At 35.2% G+C, this 19,930-nt stretch overlaps 1 protein-coding gene across 1 annotated transcript in view; it reads right to left on the bottom strand.

Moving 5' to 3' along the window:
* Positions 1 to 19,930, bottom strand: part of DHX36 (DEAH-box helicase 36) — a 51,471-nt gene that overhangs the window by 18,979 nt on the left and 12,562 nt on the right. Inside the window, exons 5-15 of the mRNA XM_032262847.1 lie at positions 19,412 to 19,582; positions 15,993 to 16,072; positions 14,855 to 14,929; positions 14,567 to 14,733; positions 13,088 to 13,169; positions 8,217 to 8,357; positions 7,826 to 7,928; positions 7,064 to 7,151; positions 3,394 to 3,449; positions 1,765 to 1,829; positions 285 to 428 (exon numbers count right to left, since the gene is read on the bottom strand). Of these exons, the coding sequence (XP_032118738.1) occupies positions 285 to 428; positions 1,765 to 1,829; positions 3,394 to 3,449; positions 7,064 to 7,151; positions 7,826 to 7,928; positions 8,217 to 8,357; positions 13,088 to 13,169; positions 14,567 to 14,733; positions 14,855 to 14,929; positions 15,993 to 16,072; positions 19,412 to 19,582 (1,172 nt within the window). The remainder of the gene's footprint in view (positions 1 to 284; positions 429 to 1,764; positions 1,830 to 3,393; positions 3,450 to 7,063; positions 7,152 to 7,825; positions 7,929 to 8,216; positions 8,358 to 13,087; positions 13,170 to 14,566; positions 14,734 to 14,854; positions 14,930 to 15,992; positions 16,073 to 19,411; positions 19,583 to 19,930) is intronic.

Here is a 19,930-nt window from a genome sequence, read left to right as displayed (position 1 = left end):
TGCAATATACACTTAAAAAAAATGAAAACCAACTATTAAAAGTAACATAACTTATTTACTAAACTTAGAAATTAAAGGCAAAAGATTCATAAAACAGAAAACTGGGCAGATACTTTTCCAAACAAACTATGATTAAAACAAATTTCTTATTTAAAATGTTTTGCAGTGAGCTCAAAATAATATGAAAGGTAACTCTTCTAATACATCTTTAAATGCCAGCATCACACTTTGTTACCCCAAATTTTTGTGAGTTCTAAAGGCTTTGGACAGAGTTCCCATCTTACCTTCCAGCTCGACCTTTCCTCTGTTTGGCATTAGCTTGACTAACCCACTCAGCGGACATTGTACTGATATTGTTCTGAGTATCAAAATGTGTCTCTTTTATTTTTCCTCCATCTATCACATAAACGACATCATCTATGGTAATGCTGTTTGGAAAAGAGATATATAAAATGTTAAAAAAAAAAAACACGTCAAAAGCACTGTTAACCTATAAAGAACCTATAGATAGGGATTTCAGAGCATTTTTAAAATTGCATCAAATGATTTTAGCCATTCATGATTTTCACTACTCTTCACACTCACAGGGATTGGGTACCTAACAGTAGGCAGTGTCAGGCACTGTTTTAAGTGACAGCGCAGTATTAGTTCTTCAGATCATTATACTAAAGTCTTACTTTCCTACAGCCAAATATCACAGGTTGCCTCATACCTAGCTCTATGGGATCCCCAATGGCATGGTTTAATGTCAGCTTCCATAAAACAATCTGTTTCAGACCGGACGCGGTGGCTCATGCCTATAATCCTAGGACTTTGGGAGGCTGAGGATGGTGGATCACGAGGTCAGGAGTTTGAGACCAGCCTGGCCAAGATGGTGAAACCCTGTCTCTACGAAAAATACAAAAATTAGCCGGGCGCAGTGGGAGGTGCCTGTAATCCCAGCAACTTGGTAGGCTGAGACAGGAGAATTGCTTGAACTCAGCAGGTGGAGGTTGTAGTGAGCCGAGATCGCACCACTGCACTACAGCCTGGGTGACAGAGCAAGACTGGGTCTCGAAAAAACAAAACAAAACAATCTGTTTCAGTGATCAAGCTATGTCTTAGTACCTCTAAGAGAATACAAGAAAATTTAAGGGCTGGTGTAACTAATTACCAAATACTACCCCCAACCAGAATCAGGCAAAAGGATATTTACCTTAGTTCCCATGCTTCTTTAGGAAAACTTAAAACCCAACACTTAAAATGTTATTTCTGAGCTAGCATTACTATATGTTACCAAAAAAAAAAAAACAAAAAAAAAAAACCCACAAAACTGGCCACGCATGGTGACTCATGCCTGTAATCCCAGCACTTTGGGAGGCTGAGGCAGTAGGATTGTTTTGAGCCCAGGAGTTAGAGATCAGCCTGGGCAACAAAGTGAGATGCCATCTCTACAAAAAATTTTAAAAAATCAGGCAGGTATGGTGGCACAAGCCTATAGTCCAAGCTACATGGGAGGCTGAGGTGGAAGGATCACTTGAGCTGAGGAGGTCAAGGCTGCAGTGAGTCATGATCATGCCGCTGCACTCCAGCATGGGTGACAGAATGAGACCTTGTCTCAAAAAAGCCCACAAAAAATAAAACTATGCTCACTGCCATAAAAAAGGCTTATTCTAAATAAATTACAAGGTATCTGACATAGAAAAAAGATTAAGGTATGTAAATACTTTGTAGTGTTTAAAACTTATATAATTATCAGTATTTGATATTTAAAACTATTTTTACCTGGTCTCTGCAATGTTGGTAGCAATTACTATTTTCCGAACACCAGGAGGGGTTCTTTTAAACACCTATAAAAATAAATACACCAGAATCACAAAAATACACTAATTTCTAATACATTATTTCTGTAATTAGAGGAATTACTTCACTGTTCATTTTTAGCATTCTATGTTCATTCACTGATACATCTAATGTTTATCAATGTATTTATAAAGTATAGATCATTTTGAATACTACAAAATACTCTCTTGGTAAACCAAACTAAATCTTCCACAGACGTCACAATCCTATTACAAATAACATTTCCAATGAGGTATCATTATTTAAATTTACAGCAGTTTTTTAACAAAAGTTGGAGGTTATAAAGTAGAGGGAGGGATATTTATGTTAAGGACAAGAATTATGAAATCAAACCTCCATGGGGAAGAATACTGAACAATCAGGCAGATGTCCAACCCACTAGAATAAATGCCAACTGTGCAGCTGTACCAACCACTGTGTACTAGCTTGAGATCAGATTGGAGTAAAAAAGAATTCTTTTTAAATGGGGAATTCTACAAATACTATCCTACAACCCCGACAATGTCACTAAAGTAGAAAGATAGGTAATCAAGGACCACTGGCAATAATGGAAAAAAGAAAAAAAAAAAAAAGCATAAACTTACTTTGTTGTTTATAAAACTGGTAATCAATAGAGAAAAATGTTTCCCAGGCTATTCCCATAACAAATCAGAAAGAAAAAAAAAAAAAAAAAAAAAAAAAATATATATATATATATATATATATATATATATATACATATGTGTGTATATATATATATGTATATATATATATAAAATTTACTAGGTTATGGTGTTAAAGATGAATACTTTCACAATGGATACTCTTTTAGTCTTTGGAATCAACAGTTTTCTTTCTTGCCCCCTCTTCTCTCAGGTATGTGCTCTGTATCTAATTCATGACTTAGGTACCAGCAATAAAAATGCTAAAAGGGTCTCAAAGAAAAATAACAAATTTTCTTATAAAAATCTCAGAAAGGTGAAACTTTTCAGGAAAAGGAGCAGGTTTTCTGATTAATTTCATTTTGCAAGGGCCTACAAATACTATCGTTCATAACATTATCTTGCCTCTGAGAATGCAGTGTTCATTCTAATTAGGAAAATGCCTGTATCTGACAGAACCAAAACATTCATAATACATGATTAAAACAAGAAATTTCATACCTGTGAATATACTAATTTTATTAAATTAAATCTCAAATTATCATCAAACTGTAGTATGTCATAGATCATTAATTTCTAGGTTTGGTTACTTTTAGTAGTACTCACATACCTTTTTCTCTTATTCAGGAAACCCAACCAAGTTATTGGTGAAAACAATTCTTTAAACTTTTCCCTAATGTAGACAAAACTAATCTCATTTGTGGGTTACCCACTGATATTCAAGTTTTTGAACAATCATCCCCTGAAGACTCATTTGCAAGACTGTCAAAGAAGTGTATTTTACATGAATTACTATTTGAAAATACTCCTTTAAAAAATAAAGGAAAATACGTGATGAGAAGTCCTTAAAGCTTGCCTCAGTTTGAAAAACAGAAGGAATACATTTGTTAAATGTATCCATTTAACATACCTGTGTCTGGTTAACTGTAGGCATCAGTGAATGTAAAGGTATAATTAAAAATTTATCTGAAAATTAAAAAGAGAATTAAATTTCAAAATAGTTGCAGAAAAGCTCCATCAAACACATGAGACAATGAATTCAGATGCTGAACCATATAATTCTTTTTTTTGATAAGACATTGAACATTGTTTAATGAAAACAGCTAAATCATCTGAGTTATTGACAAATTACCTATGTGTTTAAGTGAACCACACAATTCTTAATTTATATTTCTACACACAAACAGACCAACTTAATTTCTTTATAGTCTTCTTTTCTGAGAGTTCCAACTTCAAGCCAACATTTTGTTAATTTATTTCACATTGATAAGCATTTTCTCCAAATTCTTAAAGAATGTTCAAAAGTTGGGAGTAATCTTTTCAAATTATACCAATAAAAGTGGTATTGGTATAATTGGATAAACAGCCAAAAATTCTGTTTAACATAAATACGTTTGTACACTTTGGGTGATCCTCAATACTTTTGTTTTGTTTTTTGAGACAGGGTCTCATTCTGTTGCTCAGGCTGGAGTGCAGTGGTGTAATCTTTGCTCACTACAACCTCTGCTCCTGGGTTCCACTGATCCTTCCACCTCAGCCTCCCGAGTAGCTGAGACCACAGGCATGCCCAACAATGGCCAGCTAATTTTTGTATTTTGCCATGTTGTTCAGGCTGGTCTCCAACTCCTGAGCTCATGCAATCCACCCACCTCAGCCTTCCAAAGTACTGGGGTTAGAGATTATAGGCATGGAGCCCCGCACCCGACAATCCTATTTTAATCATACTGGGAACATCAAAATTTCTAGAGTAAATTGCTTATTAAATCCCCATGTCCTACTTAGAAAATAATGAAATAGTCCTCATTAAAAATAATATAGTCCAAAAGTAACCCATATTTTAAAATAAAACTAAGAAATTCCTACTTTTTAAGTTTCCAAATGAAATAGCTCAAGCCCATTCATGATTATTAGCCAACAGAAAAAGTCTGGTGTAATACAGTGATGGATGAAAGGAAGAGTATTAAGAAAGCAAGGGTTAATTGTGCATTTAACTATGGTTACAAAAATACAATCTGACTTAAATGCCCCAATGATTCAAGTCAGCTATATTTCCCCAGAAAAGAACTGTTGTCATGTAGAAGAGATATGATGCTCCCCAAGGACTGTCTCTGATTGTGAAAAAATTTTATGAATCTTAAAAATAAAAAGTAGTAAATAGTTGCCAAGCAACTGATGTTGCTAAAAAAGGATGCTCTGAATTACTTGTCTCTGTGACAGCATGAAATAGATCAACTATAATTATTCAAGCCAAAAACACTTCACTTGAATTGAATCAAGCCTTCAGATATAACTTCCAAGTTACAGGAAATACAGTTAAGAGAGTATCAAATGAAATGATAGCTAATATAAAGAGTCTGACAAGTCCAAACAGTTGCACTTATTAGAGTTGGCCTGGTCTCTTCCATGACCTTATTACCATGAGGAAAAGCAGGGAGTAGAGGGGAGCAATGTTCTAGAGCTAGATCAAAAGATATATTTGGTTTGACATTACCTGTAGTTTAAACAGGCCAGCTGTGAAAGACGCTTTTCAGAAAATGGGAAAATCTGATTGTAGACTGGATTATAAAATGGTATTACAGATTAGGTATGATAAAGATATTATGGTTATACAGATAATTGCCTTTAGAGATTCTTGCTTATGTATTTAAAAATAAAATGTGAAAGCTGCAATTGACTTAAAAAAAAATTAGAACTGAAAAAATAATTGTTGGCACTGAAGTCATGGAGATATATATATATATATATATATATATATATATATATATATGGTATTCATTAAGATTCTCTAGTTTTTTGTATGTTTACAAATGTTTCATTACAAAAAGCTAAAAAACTTCGCAGCCAGGGATAATAAAAGTACAAACAATTTTGTTGAAGACATATAATTGGGAAAAATATTTTATATTGCTGACACCGTACAACTAAGAGAGTTAATGAGAACAAAATCTACACTCCTATGAAAAGAAAAAAACCACGAAATTGATAAGCACTCAATAAATTGAGTTTTGAAACTTAACTTCTCAGCTCAGAGTTAGGCCAATTTTCTCCTCTGTGACAGTGGCTAATAACTTTTTTCAACATAATTTGAGAAAAAACACTTAAGTTTTGGAAAGATTTCCTTTAAAAGGAACTGAGCTAGTAGTGGAAGTATACATTAGTAACTCTTTCCTTGAGAATAATTCAAACTAGAAAGTTAATGAAGTCAATTATAATAACTGTAATATCAAACCCTTTTCCCACTCCCCAGCACATATACTAAATGATAATGTTGTATCTTGGCATATGTCTTAACTTTATTGGTAAATATATGCACACATATTTTTTAAAATTATAAGTACACTATTCAATAATGTTTATGATGGAGGAAGGAAAGGCCAGAGTTAGAAGATTTAGCCAATAAAAAAATACTACTTGACTGAAAAAAAAAAATCCACTTGTCTAATCATGACTCTAATTTTTCTATAGAGGAAAGTTATCACACAAAAAGAAAAAACAGTATTTATCTACAGAGAAGTCAATTAGATCAAAATATTTTGCCAGCTAGATACTAAATAACTGTAGAGAATGCTTTCAGGCCATGACAACAGGATTTAATAAATAAAAATATACTTTTATTATTTTAGTCAATACAATTAGATCAAAATATTTTCTACTACCTATAAAAATACATTTTGTCAAAAGCACTTCAACAGAGTGAGGTTAGAAATTATATTCAGAAGCCAAGCATGGTGGTTCAAGACTGTAATCCCACCACTTCGGAAGGCTGAGGCGGGTGGATCACCTCTGGTCTGGAGTTCAAGACCAGCCTGGCCAACAGAGTGAAACCCCGTCCTTACTAAGAACACAAAAAAATCACCAGGTATGGTGGCACATGCCTGTAATCCCAGCTACTCTGGAGGTTGAGGTAAGAGAACTGCTTGAACACAGGAGACGGAGGTTGCAATGAGCTGAGATGATACCACTACCTCCAGCCTAGACAAAAGAGTGAGACTTTGTCTCAAAACAAAAAACTCTCAGAACTGTAAAAACTAGATAGAATTTGCTTTTTAGTTTTTATATTTGAAGTTAATGATTACTGAAAATACTACAAACTTTACAGAAAAAAATGCTCTTATTCATTCCTCTGGAGTTTATATCTTTCAAAACATGCTGTTCACACAGGATCAAAATCACCTGAGGAATTTGTAAAAATTTCAGATGTTCAGGTCACATTGTTAGATTTAGGGTGATGATGGGGTCTAGGTATTTGAATCTTAAAGAAGCTCCATGGGTGATTCTGTTATATACTCAGAATTCAGAAAGACTAAGCTAACGGATTTCTTTTTTGCAGCAGTGAGTGAAAAAATGAAAAGCCCCACATACCTAAACTCTTTTTTAAGAACAAATTTTATTAGGCAAATTGTGAAAAAGAAAGGAAATTAAATCATAACACTAAATAAAAAGCTTCACCTTCGTCTGTGACCCAGAACTTGGTAGCTTCAGAAGCAACACTTCTTCAAATTAAAGGAAAAAATATACACTTGCCACATATAATTCAAATACCACCCTTGGAATTACAGGAAAATACATTTACATAATACCTGATTTAAACATTACTTGTGACATCAAGAGATCGTGTAAAGTGCTGATATTGTCCCAGCCTGGCAGAAAGACCAGTATCGCACCATCCTATATGCAGGGGAAATAACCATTACAAAGGATCACTTTGACAAAATGCAGTAACAGTAAAATTGTGTGCACACTTAAGTCTCCATTAAAATTATACTAGCTCAGGATAATTTTTGTTAATTAAAAGTATATAACATTACTTTTACTATTTTTAAAAAATTATTGTTGTTTTTGAGACAGAGTCTTGCTTTGTCACCCAGGCTGGAGTGCAATGGCATGATCTCAGATCACTGCAACATCTGCCTCCTGGGTTCAAGTGATTTTCATACTCATCCTCCCAAGAAGCTGGGGAATTACAGGCCTGCACCACCACGCCTGGCTAATTTTTGTATTTTTAGTAGAGACAGTGTTTTGCCATGTTGGCCAGGCTGGTCTTGAACCCCTGACCTCAGGTGATCCGCCTGCCTCCTAGAGTGCTGAGATTATACATGTGAGCCATCACACCCAGCTAAGCTCATTTTTAAAAAATGAGATTTATAATTCAGATATTTTATTTCTTTAATCTTTTCTTCCCACAGGTCAAATGCCTAAATCTTTCACTACTATAAGATGATTTCTAATATCAAAAGTAATTTCTTCCGGTCTATTTAATAAACATTTAGGAAAATTGTAGTTTCATGGTCTTGATACATTGATAAAATTATGTTAACTGAACAAAGAAAAATAAAACTAACCTCTTCTTCCAAAACAATGTATCGGATAAGGGCAACAATCAAATTCAGATCAACTTTATCATCATCCATCATTTCTATAACATCTACAGTACTTGAAGAATACCTATCAAAGTTAAACACAGAGTCATGAAATAATCAAGTTTTCTGTTAACTTGCTGTAAAAGCTTAAAATTAACTCAATCTGCAAAGGGAGGAACATAATCTACAGATAGGAGAGAACTACTAGGGTAATAGTGCTTAAAAGTCAAATTAGCACAGTATTTAGCTGCAATAAGAGAGTCACAATGCTCTCCTTCAAGTATGTACAGATTCAAGAAGATGCCCTCAGGCCCCGCTTTCTGTTTTAGTCATTTAGCCACTGATTTCTCACCTTCAAACAAAATAAACTTACCTTCTTCGCAGTTCCCTTACATAATCTGGCCAACGTTCTTTATATATTGTGTCTTTTTCTTCTTTTTCTTGTCGATTTACATGCCCTTGCATGAAACCCCTCTTAAACTGGGATCTCTGTTCTTTTTGTTCTGGAACATATCTAAAATAAAAAACATTCTTGAGTATCTTCACTTTTTAAAAACTCTAGTTTTAGTGAAAACCTGTGATATTTTACATTTTGGATTTTCAGAAAGGATTCTAAAGAACATTTTCATTATGCTTTTAAGTGAATGCTAGCTAAAATATCAGTCTGTGTTCATTAACATATAAAACCTGATATTTTAGATAAAAATCATTCTCTATTGAAGTATATCAACCTATAGACCATTTTTAGTAGTCAAAATTTAAAAAAATGCTTAAGTCACTTTTACCTTCAATTTTATGTTTGCTTTAGAACAAAAGTTAACATTAATGTAAGTCCTAAGTAACAGTTAATGGTTGCCTAATAGAAAGACTCAGATTTTAAAAACAAGCATTTTCTAAACCTGACCGCACATGAGAATTAAATTCCCCAGAGAGCTTGTAAAATAGACTCCTGGCCGGGCGCAGTGGCTCAAGCCTGTAATCCCAGCACTTTCGGAGGCCGAGGCGGGTGGATCAGGAGGTCAAGAGATCGAGACCATCCTGGTCAACATGGTGAAACCCCATCTCTACTAAAAATACAAAAACATTAGCTGGGCATGGTGGCGCGTGCCTGTAATCCCAGCTACTGAGGAGGTTGAGGCAGGAGAATTGCCTGAACCCAGGAGGCGGAGGTTGCGGTGAGCCGAGATCGCGCCATTGCACTCCAGCCTGGGTGACAAGAGTGAAATTCCGTCTCAAAAAAAAAAAAAAAAAAGAGACTCCTAAATCCTATCCCTGATGATTTGGATTTGGTAGGTCTGCCTTGGGTCTGTTAATCTAAGAATTTTAATTAGTGCCCCCAAGAGATTCAGAAAGTATATCCAGATCTACAGACCCATGGTAGAGAACTATTTTATTCTGCTCAGTCACACAGTTATAGCTAATGGCAGATCCAGTATGATTCTACTACCATCCTACAGTGATTGCTAAAACCAGAAGGCACATCTGGACAATAATTCTCCCTATCACTGTCAGTCCTGTAAGGCATAGGGGTAGGAAAAGACAAAGAAAAATGAATCCATACTTTAACCCCAAGGCATCTCTGAGTTCAACTAGAGGACAGCATCTAGATGAAATCGGGGACGGACTGCAATATGAACTCTGAAGTCAGAATTAAAATCCTTGCTCTGCTACTAACTAGCTGTGTGACCTTAGACAAGGCATTAAACATCTGGCCTTTAGTTGTCTTACTTGAGAGATTCATATGTTTATAACTGTACTGGCATGAGATTTTAAAAAATGTGATAAAAGTAAAAAATAGTGATAAAGCCTCATGTATAGCAGACACCCAGAAAGTGTTAATCCCCTTCCCTATTCAGTACCTGTGACCCAGGACTCCCCTAAGTCTTCGATACATACAGAGGAACCAACTTGAGGTAGGGCAACCTGAGACAGAGATTGGTCCTAGTCAGCAGCATGGACCCACAGTTCGCTCCCTTCCCAGAAACTGCAAAAGACGTAACCTTCAATCCTCCCAACCCCAATCACAACCCTTCGTATCATTGTGCCTTACTCTTGGTCTGGTCATTGTATTTTCTTTGCTACCTCCCTGCTGTGCAACTCTTCTTCTGTGAAGGGGATAGTTGGGAGCTTCTGAGGAAAATCTCTAACCAAGGACTATCCTCTTTCAACTCTGCTCTTAGAGCTGATCAGCAGATGGCACATGCACAGATTATCATCTTTTTGCTTCAAGAGACTGCATGACTACAATTCCATATGCATTCCCTGACATCCTGGGAGCTTAAGAAAGCAAGTTACCTTCAGGTGACTTTAGATTACTGATACTCAAAACTTTGTTTTCATTGTGGCCAAGTAGTTGCCCATTATTTTCCTGGCAAGCAATTGCTAAATGTGCCATGATAGAAGTGGGACACACAGTAAAAGGTAGAAATGAAGAGGGAGTGTACAGAAAATTTATGGCCGCTGATGACAAAATCAGGATATAGAAGACCATTACATGCTGACTCCCAGAGGCTTATGTTCTGTCTTCTTTGATGTATACATTTCCCTCTTCCTACTTTGACTTCCACTGCTTTCTAAACTAATATATAGAATCTCATTTCCAATATACTCCTCACTTCCCTCAGACTTTATATATAATAGCTATGTGTCTCCCTGTCTAAATTCTGAGAGCATATACCAAGCCTCTCCTTGCATAATGCTCAGACCCTAGCACAGTGCAAGGCATAGAGTAAAGCTTAATAAACATTTATGAAATAAATGTCTGGTCAAAACTCAGCAGATGTTTCTTCATGTACAAATGGTTGTAGGACTTCTGCTCTCACCTTCCACTCTCACTTCCTTGTTTTCCTAACAAGAGAACTTCAGAGTTTTGAAAAAATCTCATCCCAAGTGTTTCCACATCTATTCCCCTGATCCCTTTTTGTTGAAACAGGGTCTCCCTCTGTCACCCAGGCTGGAGTGCAGTGGTGTGATCTCCACTCACTGCAACCTCCACCTCCCAGGCTCAAGAAATCCTCCCACCTAAGCGTCCCAAGTAGCTGGGACTATAAGCGCATGGCACCACACCCAGGTGATTTTTATATTTTTTGTAGAGAGGGGGTTTCGTCATGTTGCCCAGACTGGTCTTTAACTCCTGGGCTCAAGTGATCTGCCCCACCTCTGCCTAGCAAAGCATTGGGATTACAGAGATGAGCCACCAGGCCTGGCTATCTTTTTTTCATTCAGATGTTTATAGTAGGTCAGCCACTGTGCTACATACTAGTTACTAAAATAAACAAGACAAAATCCTGGACCCTGAAAAGTCTGAAATCTAGTTCAAGAGGCAAATATAGAGCGATACACTATACAACAAATAACAAAAGGGTTATAAGAGATATGATACATGTTTTGTAGGAATATAGATGAGAAAGAACTCAAGTCTGTGAGAAATATTAAGGCTTAATAAGCAATGAAACTGGGATTTTTCTTATATAATCAATAGTTTACAAACGAAAGGTTGGAGAAGATGGCATATAAAGGTCTAAGAGGAAGAAAAACATTAACAGCTCAAATTTATGAATGAAAGGGCATGACATGCCAAATATAACATTATGGAATGGTATACTTAGCACAGGTAGGCCATGAGATACATGACTGAGAAATGAGGCTACAAAAGAGGATGGGGACACACTGTAAACGGTCTTGGAAAGACCAGCTAAGGAATTTGAACCTGATTCTCCCAGCCTTTTTCCCATCAAAGAATGCAGATACCATTTTATATAAGCTCCTGGAGAAGTTTGCTAGCAGCAAAAGACCAGTGGTCAGAATGCTGAGGGAATAAATAACTTGGGCATACCAGCTGAGGTACTCTGCTACAGCCATGGCAAATCAAAAAAGGCTCTTAAAGAGATATCACATATGCAAGGAGCCTGACCAGGAGAAGAAAGCTCAGATGAACAAATTGTTTTCAGGAACATATATGGCAGCAATCCTAAGAGTGAAAACCACAGTACCAATAGAGGAACTATTAGCACAGGGAGGATAGTAAGGACCTTAGCAAAGAAATAAAAATGAGAAGGCATGCTCAAGAAGAATGTTCCCAGAGTTTGTGTGTGTTTGAAGGTGCTCAAGAAGAAAGTTCCCAGAGTTTGTGTGTGTTGAAGGCAAATATAAAATGATTTGGATTAACTTGGTTACTCAGTATGTAAAGCAGTTACCATACCCTGGTACATAACTGCCTAATATATACTAGCTTTTTTGATTTATAGGTTAGAAAACTGAGTGGAGAATCATCATTAACCATTATAAAGTATGCTAGGCAAGACACATTGTTTTATTTATTTTTTTGATGGGAGAATGGTAAGGACCAAATATAAGACAATGATTTAGGCTTGAGAAATGTTAGATTCAAGGCATCTGTGGTACTAGAATACTACTGAGTAGAAAGCCAGTTCAGAGATCAGAAGCTTCAGTTCTGAAGCTATATTGCTGAAAGCCATGAAAATATAGAATTACAGTCAGGGATATAAATAGGTTTGTACAGTGAAAACAAATGATTGAAAAGCCTGGGGGAAATTATATTTAAAGGTTGGGCAATGGAAGCCAACAAAGGAAAGTGAAAATCAGGTAGGAGAACCAGAAAAGGGGATCAAACTCTAAAGACAGAGGTTCCCAAACTTTGCTGCCCAAGATCTTCAAAAACACTGATGCCGGCCGGGCGTGGTGGCTCATGCCTGTAATTTCAGCACTTTGGGAGGCCAAGGCAGGCAGATCAATTGAGGTCAGGAGTTCAAGACTAGCCTGGTTAACATGGTGAAACTCCGTTTCTACTAAAAACACAAAAATTAGTCAGGCATGGTGGTGCATGCCTGTAATCCCAGTTACTTGGGAGGCTGAGGAAGAATAGCTTCAACCTGCAAGGCGGAGGTTGAAGTGAGTGGAGATCGTTCCACTGCACTCTAGGCTGGGTGACAGAGAATCTGCCTCAAAAAAACCAAAAACAAAAACAACAAATAAAAAAAAACTGATGCCTGGCTACTGCCTCAGACATTGTAATATAATTTAGGTAAGGAGTATAAACCAGACATTTGGATTTTAAAAAGCTCTGGGTAATTTTAATGTGCAGCCAAGTGTGTGAATACCTAATTCACAGAAAAATGTTTTATAAGGAAGTAGTCAATGGTGGATTTCTGAGACTAAAATTTGACATGAGAAAAGTGATATATTAGTACTTTTTGATTTTTTTATTTCCTAATGTTTACTTACCTTATTTTTTCAATTATATCTTCCAAAAGATATTCCACAACCGGAAAGGTAAAACCAGGTATATGTATCATTGGACAGTTACCTATCATGGCAGACAAAATATAAGCGTAAATTTGTACTCAAATGTTAAAGAAATCAATATACTGTAAATAGGACAATGACTCTATTACTTACTATTCTTAATTCCAGAAAAAGGTCCTGTAGCTTTTACAGTTCTACCCTATTTTTCCATATCTACTTTAATAAAAAGCAGCAGTCTAGTCTTCTCTCAATACCATTTTACTGCTACCAAACTGTACACACATCTCAGTTCTACAAAATAACACAGAATATCAAAGAATAGAGTTTTAAGTTGTACTCAAAATCCATTAATTAGAAGTCTATTTTCTCTTCATCATTAACAAGATGGTACCATAAGAGAATATCCAGAATATCAAAGTTTTACAGAATTCTAGATAAGCATTACTACCTGCAGTACCCAGAATTAGTGGAGAAAAGTAATCAAAACAAGACCTAAACAAATACATTTTTCACTATTTCAAAATTACTAATAAAAATATCACTTTAGCACTGTTATTTAAATGCTCTTTAAAAAAGCAGAACAAGCAGTACACACTGAAAACAAAAGCAAACATCACATCAGAGGTCAAAATATCTGAGCAGGTATCACTGCTCTGCCCATAATGTGCATACGTTTGAGCAAGGTATTCAATACCAGTTATTGAAGTTTCATTTAAAAATAACAATTATAACACCTACCCCAACTAATCTTACATTGTTTTGAGTATTAACTGGGATATATTTTAAAGGACTTTTAAAAAGCTGATGACAAGAACATGTAAGTAAACATAACTATATTACGTTGTAATTCCCTCCCTTTCCCCCTCCTTCTTTCACAATTATAAGCAGGGAAGACAGTGAGGATTAATTTTAAAAGAATGTGTTTGCAGCTGGCCAAATCTAGGGTCAGCTTGTGAAAGCCTCTTAACTGCTCCAGGACTGCTTTCTCATCTGTAAAAATGTAAATAATAGTACCTACCTCATAAAGTATTATAAAGACTAAAGAAGACAAAGTGGCAAATATACTACCTGGAACACTGAAGGTATTCCTTAAGTGGTCACCAGTAGTATTGGCAGCAAACTGCCACCCTAATCTGTGATAGTAGATAAAAGCCACAGAAAAATTACAGAAAGAAGTTTATAAAATTATGCAAATCTGTGCTTTGACTTCAACAATGCCATCTTAATTGTGTGGTAGTAGCAACAAGCAGCTACATATCCTCACTATCAGAGATGATGCCACCATTAAAAACAGACTGAACTGTCTAACCCATGAAACTGGAGGGTAGAATAATATTAAAATAAAATTAATTGCTAAACATTCATTTTGACTACTCTCTACCTAGTACCATATTAATTTTTTAAATTAAGTGGTTTTCTAGTACCTTTTCTGATGTAATAACTATACATTTTACTCACCAAAATATTCTGAAAACTTCTCCGCATTCAATGTTGCACTCATCAATATTACTTTCAAGTCAGATCGAAAATTGAGAAGATCTTTAACAACAGTCATTAAAACATCTGACTGCAGATTTCTTTCATGGATTTCATCAAGTACGATATGACTAACACTGGACAGATGCCTAAGGCAGAAGTGTGAAGCACAAAATCTTAAAACCATTTTTCTTTAACTACTAGTAAAATCCAATTTAACAATTACATCTTTTGATAATATTTATATTTCCTTAATTGAAACATACTCACGGGTCTGACTGGAGCCACTGAAGGATAATTCCTGTTGTACAGTATAAGATAGAACCCTGTTTCCTTGGCAACCGACTGTGAATGAAAGACATGAATAAATAATTCTTGGTTTTCTTTTCTATAATAAACTTAAGTACCACAAAGGTTTAAATCTTCAATTTTAGAAACGCTTTCAGTTTAATGAAAATCTTCATACTTAATTAGTTATTCTAATTCTTCATAATTTTAGTTATAAGAACACCCACCACAATGGGGTAATGGAAAATACTTCATTCAAGTTCATTATACATTATCTTGTTGCCATTGATACAATGTTAATTTCTTTGAAAAGACATGACCATTAACATTCAGACAACAATTGAATTACTTATGAGGACTAAATATTTGGCTTGGAATTGGAAAGTTCACTCATTTGAAAAGGCAAATGGGTTAGACATGGTGGTTCACACCTGTAATCCCAACACTTTGAGGTCGAGATGGGAAGGTTGCTTGAGCCCAAGAGCTCAAAACCAGCCTGGGCAACAAAGCAAGATTCAGTCTCAAAAAGTAAAAAGATTAGCCAGTCACGGTGGTGTGTGCCTTGTAGTCCCAGCTACATGAGAGGCTGAGCGGGAGGACTGCTTGAGTCTAAGGCTGCATAAAGTTGACTGCACCATTGCACTCTAGCCACAGCAAGAGTGAGAACCTATCTCTAAAAAACATTAAGTAAATTAAAACATAAAAAGGCAAATGGAGTCTTAAGCTCCAGAAAAGGACGAAGTACGTACTGCACAGTGGAGCTGGATGGGGGTTAAGATAACAAAATCAACAAATACAGTCAGTCTGAAGTGTGTGGAGGTGGTACACAAACGTTTAGAACACAATCTTTTCAGAGGGAGTAATGGTCTTCTAACATATGTCCAGGAAAAATGTTTATTTTTCTAATCATTCCAAATATAAAAGCACCATTTTAAAAACACAATCTAAGTCAGATTGGGGTTAAAAGATAAATTTGTGGCAGCAAGCCATCTCTGCTGCCATTATGTTAAATGTTAGTAACAGTAATAACCATCATAAAAATAGGGAATCTTCCTTCTGAATCTCTAGCTTCAGAGTTTCATTAAAATCTACCTATATATAAGAAGAGAACATTTCTTACCTCTGGAGACGAATTTGATATCCAGTGCTATTACCGTTGCCACAAGATTCTGCCCTTTCTGCAGCCACTCTTTCTGCAACCTTTAATTCAAACAAAATACAAAGAGAATATAATTTTAGAACAAACATCCTAAATATCCATGAAAATCTAAGACTATTGAAAAATTTTTCTTCAGATTTTCAAATGAGTTTAAAAAAACAGATATTAAAATCTAAGGTATCCAAAACAGGTATGTCTTAAGAGCTGTTTATGTTTACTTTCACTTCCCCTTTCAAAGTCTTTTAAGGCCAAGTTCTCTCATCACTATTTTCAAAGTGCCTTTCTATACATCCTCTCATTGATTTATACTTTTCTGGTCTTTTCTAAGAGTTGTAAATCAAGATTTAAACTTGTAGAACTTGTGTGTAATTTGAAAAGAATTACATGTTGATATTCTTCCCTTGTGTTTTCGTTTGTCGTAGGGACTGGTGTTGATTTTTTAGTTCTTGGTCATGTTTTCAAAGTTCTGACTGCCAAAAATAAGCTTTGGAAAAATTAAATGTTATAATCTAATATTGATTTGTATAACTAAAAGTAACCGACAGTTAGCTTGTGACAGAAGAGTAATAAGAGGTTAGAAATAGAAAATGGCATAATTGCTAAGAAATAATACTTTAGAAGTAAAACTTTCCAATAAGTATATCTAGTATACACAGACAGACCACATTAATCTGTCTACTCAAATTCCAACAGATCAGGGAAAAAAAAAACAGGAAAAAATTACCTAGTTACTATTTCTTCCTACTGTCAGCATATATGGTAACTGCTATATATTAGTGAAAATATTTACATCCAGCTACATAATTGTGTTATGACAAAAGTGGTTTATTTTTCACCATTCTGTAATTTTATGCAATTTCCTGGAATATTGTCCCCCATAAAAGAGTGAAGACTACCTAAAACTAAAAATACTAGAAGAAAACCCAGGGAAATACTCTTTTGGACATTGGTCTAGGCAAAGAATTTATGACTAAGACCTCAAAAGCACAGGCAACAAAAACAAAAATAACAATAGGCAAGTAAGAATTAACTAAGAAGTTTCTATACAGCAAAAGAAATAATCAAGAGTAAACAGATAATCTTCAGAATGGAAGAAAATATATGCAAACTATTCATCCAGCAGTGGACAAGAATCCAGTGTATACAAGAAACTCAAACAACAACGAAAGACAAATCATCCCATTAAAAGATGTGCAAAAGACAACAGACATTTTTCCAAAGAAAATATACAAATGGCAAACAGGTATATGAAGAATGCACATCATCACTTATCATCAGAGAAATGCAAATTAAAACCACAATGAGATATCATCTTATCCCAGTCACAATGGCTACTATTAAAGAGTCAAAAAATACTAGATCTTGGCCAGGACATGGAGAAAAGAGTACTCTTATACACTGCTGGTGGAAATGTAAATTAGTATAACGTCTACGGAAAACCGTATGAAGATTTCTCAAAGAACTAAAAATGGAGCTATCATTTGATCCAGCAATCCCACTACTGGGTTTTTACCTAAAGGAAAAGAAATCAGTGTATCAAAAAAATACCTGCCTTGCATATTTATCACAGTACTATTCACAATAGTAAAGATAAGGAATCAATCTAAGTACCCATAAATGGATGACTGGATAAAGAAAATGTGGTGTATATATATGTATACCACAAAGGAATACTACTCAGTCATGAGTTAAACCATGTCAAAATAGACATAGAAAGACAAATATCACATTTCTCATAAGTGGGTGCTAAAAACCAGGTATATGTGGACATATTGTGTGGAATGACAAACAATGGAGACTCAGAAGAGAAGCCAGGAGAGGGACAGATGATGAGAGATTACTTAATAGGTACAATGTATATGATGTGGGTGATGGATACCCTAGAAGCCCTCACTTAACCACTACACAATTTATGGATGTAACAAGATTGAACGTGTATCCCATAAATTTACAATTTTTTTTTAAAGGGGTGAAGACTACTGCATTTTCTTTATAGTACTTCTTAGAAAGCAAAGCTTAAAACACATACTGTATTCACTGCCAAATGCTTTCATAATTGGTTACACTTTTAACCATGGATTCTGTATTAAATGACTTAGATGTGATAAACAGCACTGTCATTAAACCAAAGACAACCATAAATCTTTGTAATTATACACAGGATCATATAGCATAAATTCACCATGCAGGCGGAAATATGACAAGAAACCTCCAACATCTTTAAAAAATATATAATTCACATATTTAACTAGGTCATCTAACTAAAAACAATGGCGACAAAAAAATCAACATACAGGTTGAGTATCCCTTAGCCAAAATGCTCAGGACCAGAAATGTTTTCGGTTTCAGATTTTGGAATATTTGCATTATACTTACCCTTGATAAGCATCCCAAATCTGAAAATAAAAATGTGAAATGCTCTCATAAGCATTTCCATGTTGGTGCTCAAACAGTTCTGGATTTTTGAGTATTCTGGATTTCATATATTCAAGCTGAAATAACAGTTACTTATAACTGTTACTTATGCATACCTTCCCAAAATTTTGGACTTGACAAATCAGAAACAATACCTATTTCTTCTCACGAAAAATTTCCTCTTACTGAGTAGCTGCATTCAAAACTGACTGACTATGGCTAGGCACAGTGGCAATAATCCCAGCACTTTGGAAGGCTAAAGTGGGCAGACTGCTTGAGACCAGTAGTTCGAGAACAGCATGGGCAAGATGGCAAAACCCCATCTCTACAAAAAACACAAATATTAGCCAGGTGTGGTGCCACATGTGTATAGTACCACCTATTGGGGGGCTGAGGCAGGAGGATCACTTGAACCCGAGAGGTTGAGGCTGCACTGAGCCATGTTACCGCCACTACATGCCAGCCTAAGTGACAAGGTAAGACCCTGTATCAAAGACTAATAATAATAAATAAATAAATCACTGACTATAGAAATGCAGCTTAAAAAAAAAAATGTTTTCCCATTTTCACTACCATTCAGTGTACTTACATACTGAAAAAATAAGAGAAGTAAAAAAAAAAAACATATTAAATAACCAAGTAGTAAAATTTAAAGAATCAAATGATGGAGATTATTTGAGCTTCTAATCAATTCTATAAACATTTTATCTATTTCATTCTTTCGAATACATACTGAAATTCACCTGGATATAAAGTTTATCTTGAATTCATAAACATCTATTATCTGTTAAGACAGAGATTACTCAATTTTTTGGCCTTTATTATTAAACATGACAAGCAAATATTTGCTTTCATAGTCACAAATCCTAAGCCTAATTAAGAATCACTCCATACCTTCAGAATCAGTAGGTTCTAGCAAGATTACTTTAAAAGAGACATTTTTAATAAGTTAAGAGACAACTTACTGAAATGGCACTAATTCTTCTTGGCTGAGTACAAACTATCCTGCAAGCAGATCCTTTTCCTTTTTCAATGTAGTTATCCAAAATGAACTGAGTAACTTGAGTGGTTTTGCCACAACCAGTTTCACCGCTTATTACTGTTACTTGATGGTTATCAATTAAATTTACCAATTCCTATTTCAAAAGGGAAAATAAATAAAGACAATCAGATGTTGACTAAGTCTGAAAAAAGATATCAAAAATCGACCAAGCTGAAGATAATTATTTTTAACAAATCAATTAATGCTTTCTAAATGTTGCCATATGCAATACTGGCAGTTTGGGTATCTGGATCTACCACCCTACAAAAGATAAGTGCACCAAATTATAAAGAACAAAGCTAAAGCACTGTTAAAGTAAAACATACTGACATAAACAAGTAGAGACAAGATATAAGTTCCATGCAGAAGAATTAAAATAATGCTGACATGTGGGGCTACTGAGTACAGAAGCAAAACCCTCACTTAAACAACTACTGAGGAC

This window comes from Sapajus apella, unplaced genomic scaffold (genome assembly GCF_009761245.1).
Source record: "Sapajus apella isolate SASKATOON/1434 unplaced genomic scaffold, GSC_monkey_1.0 scaffold4, whole genome shotgun sequence".
Classification (NCBI taxonomy): domain Eukaryota; kingdom Metazoa; phylum Chordata; class Mammalia; order Primates; family Cebidae; genus Sapajus; species Sapajus apella.
The sequence above is the reverse complement of the archived record's forward strand: the minus strand, read 5'-3'. Positions and strand labels throughout refer to the sequence as shown.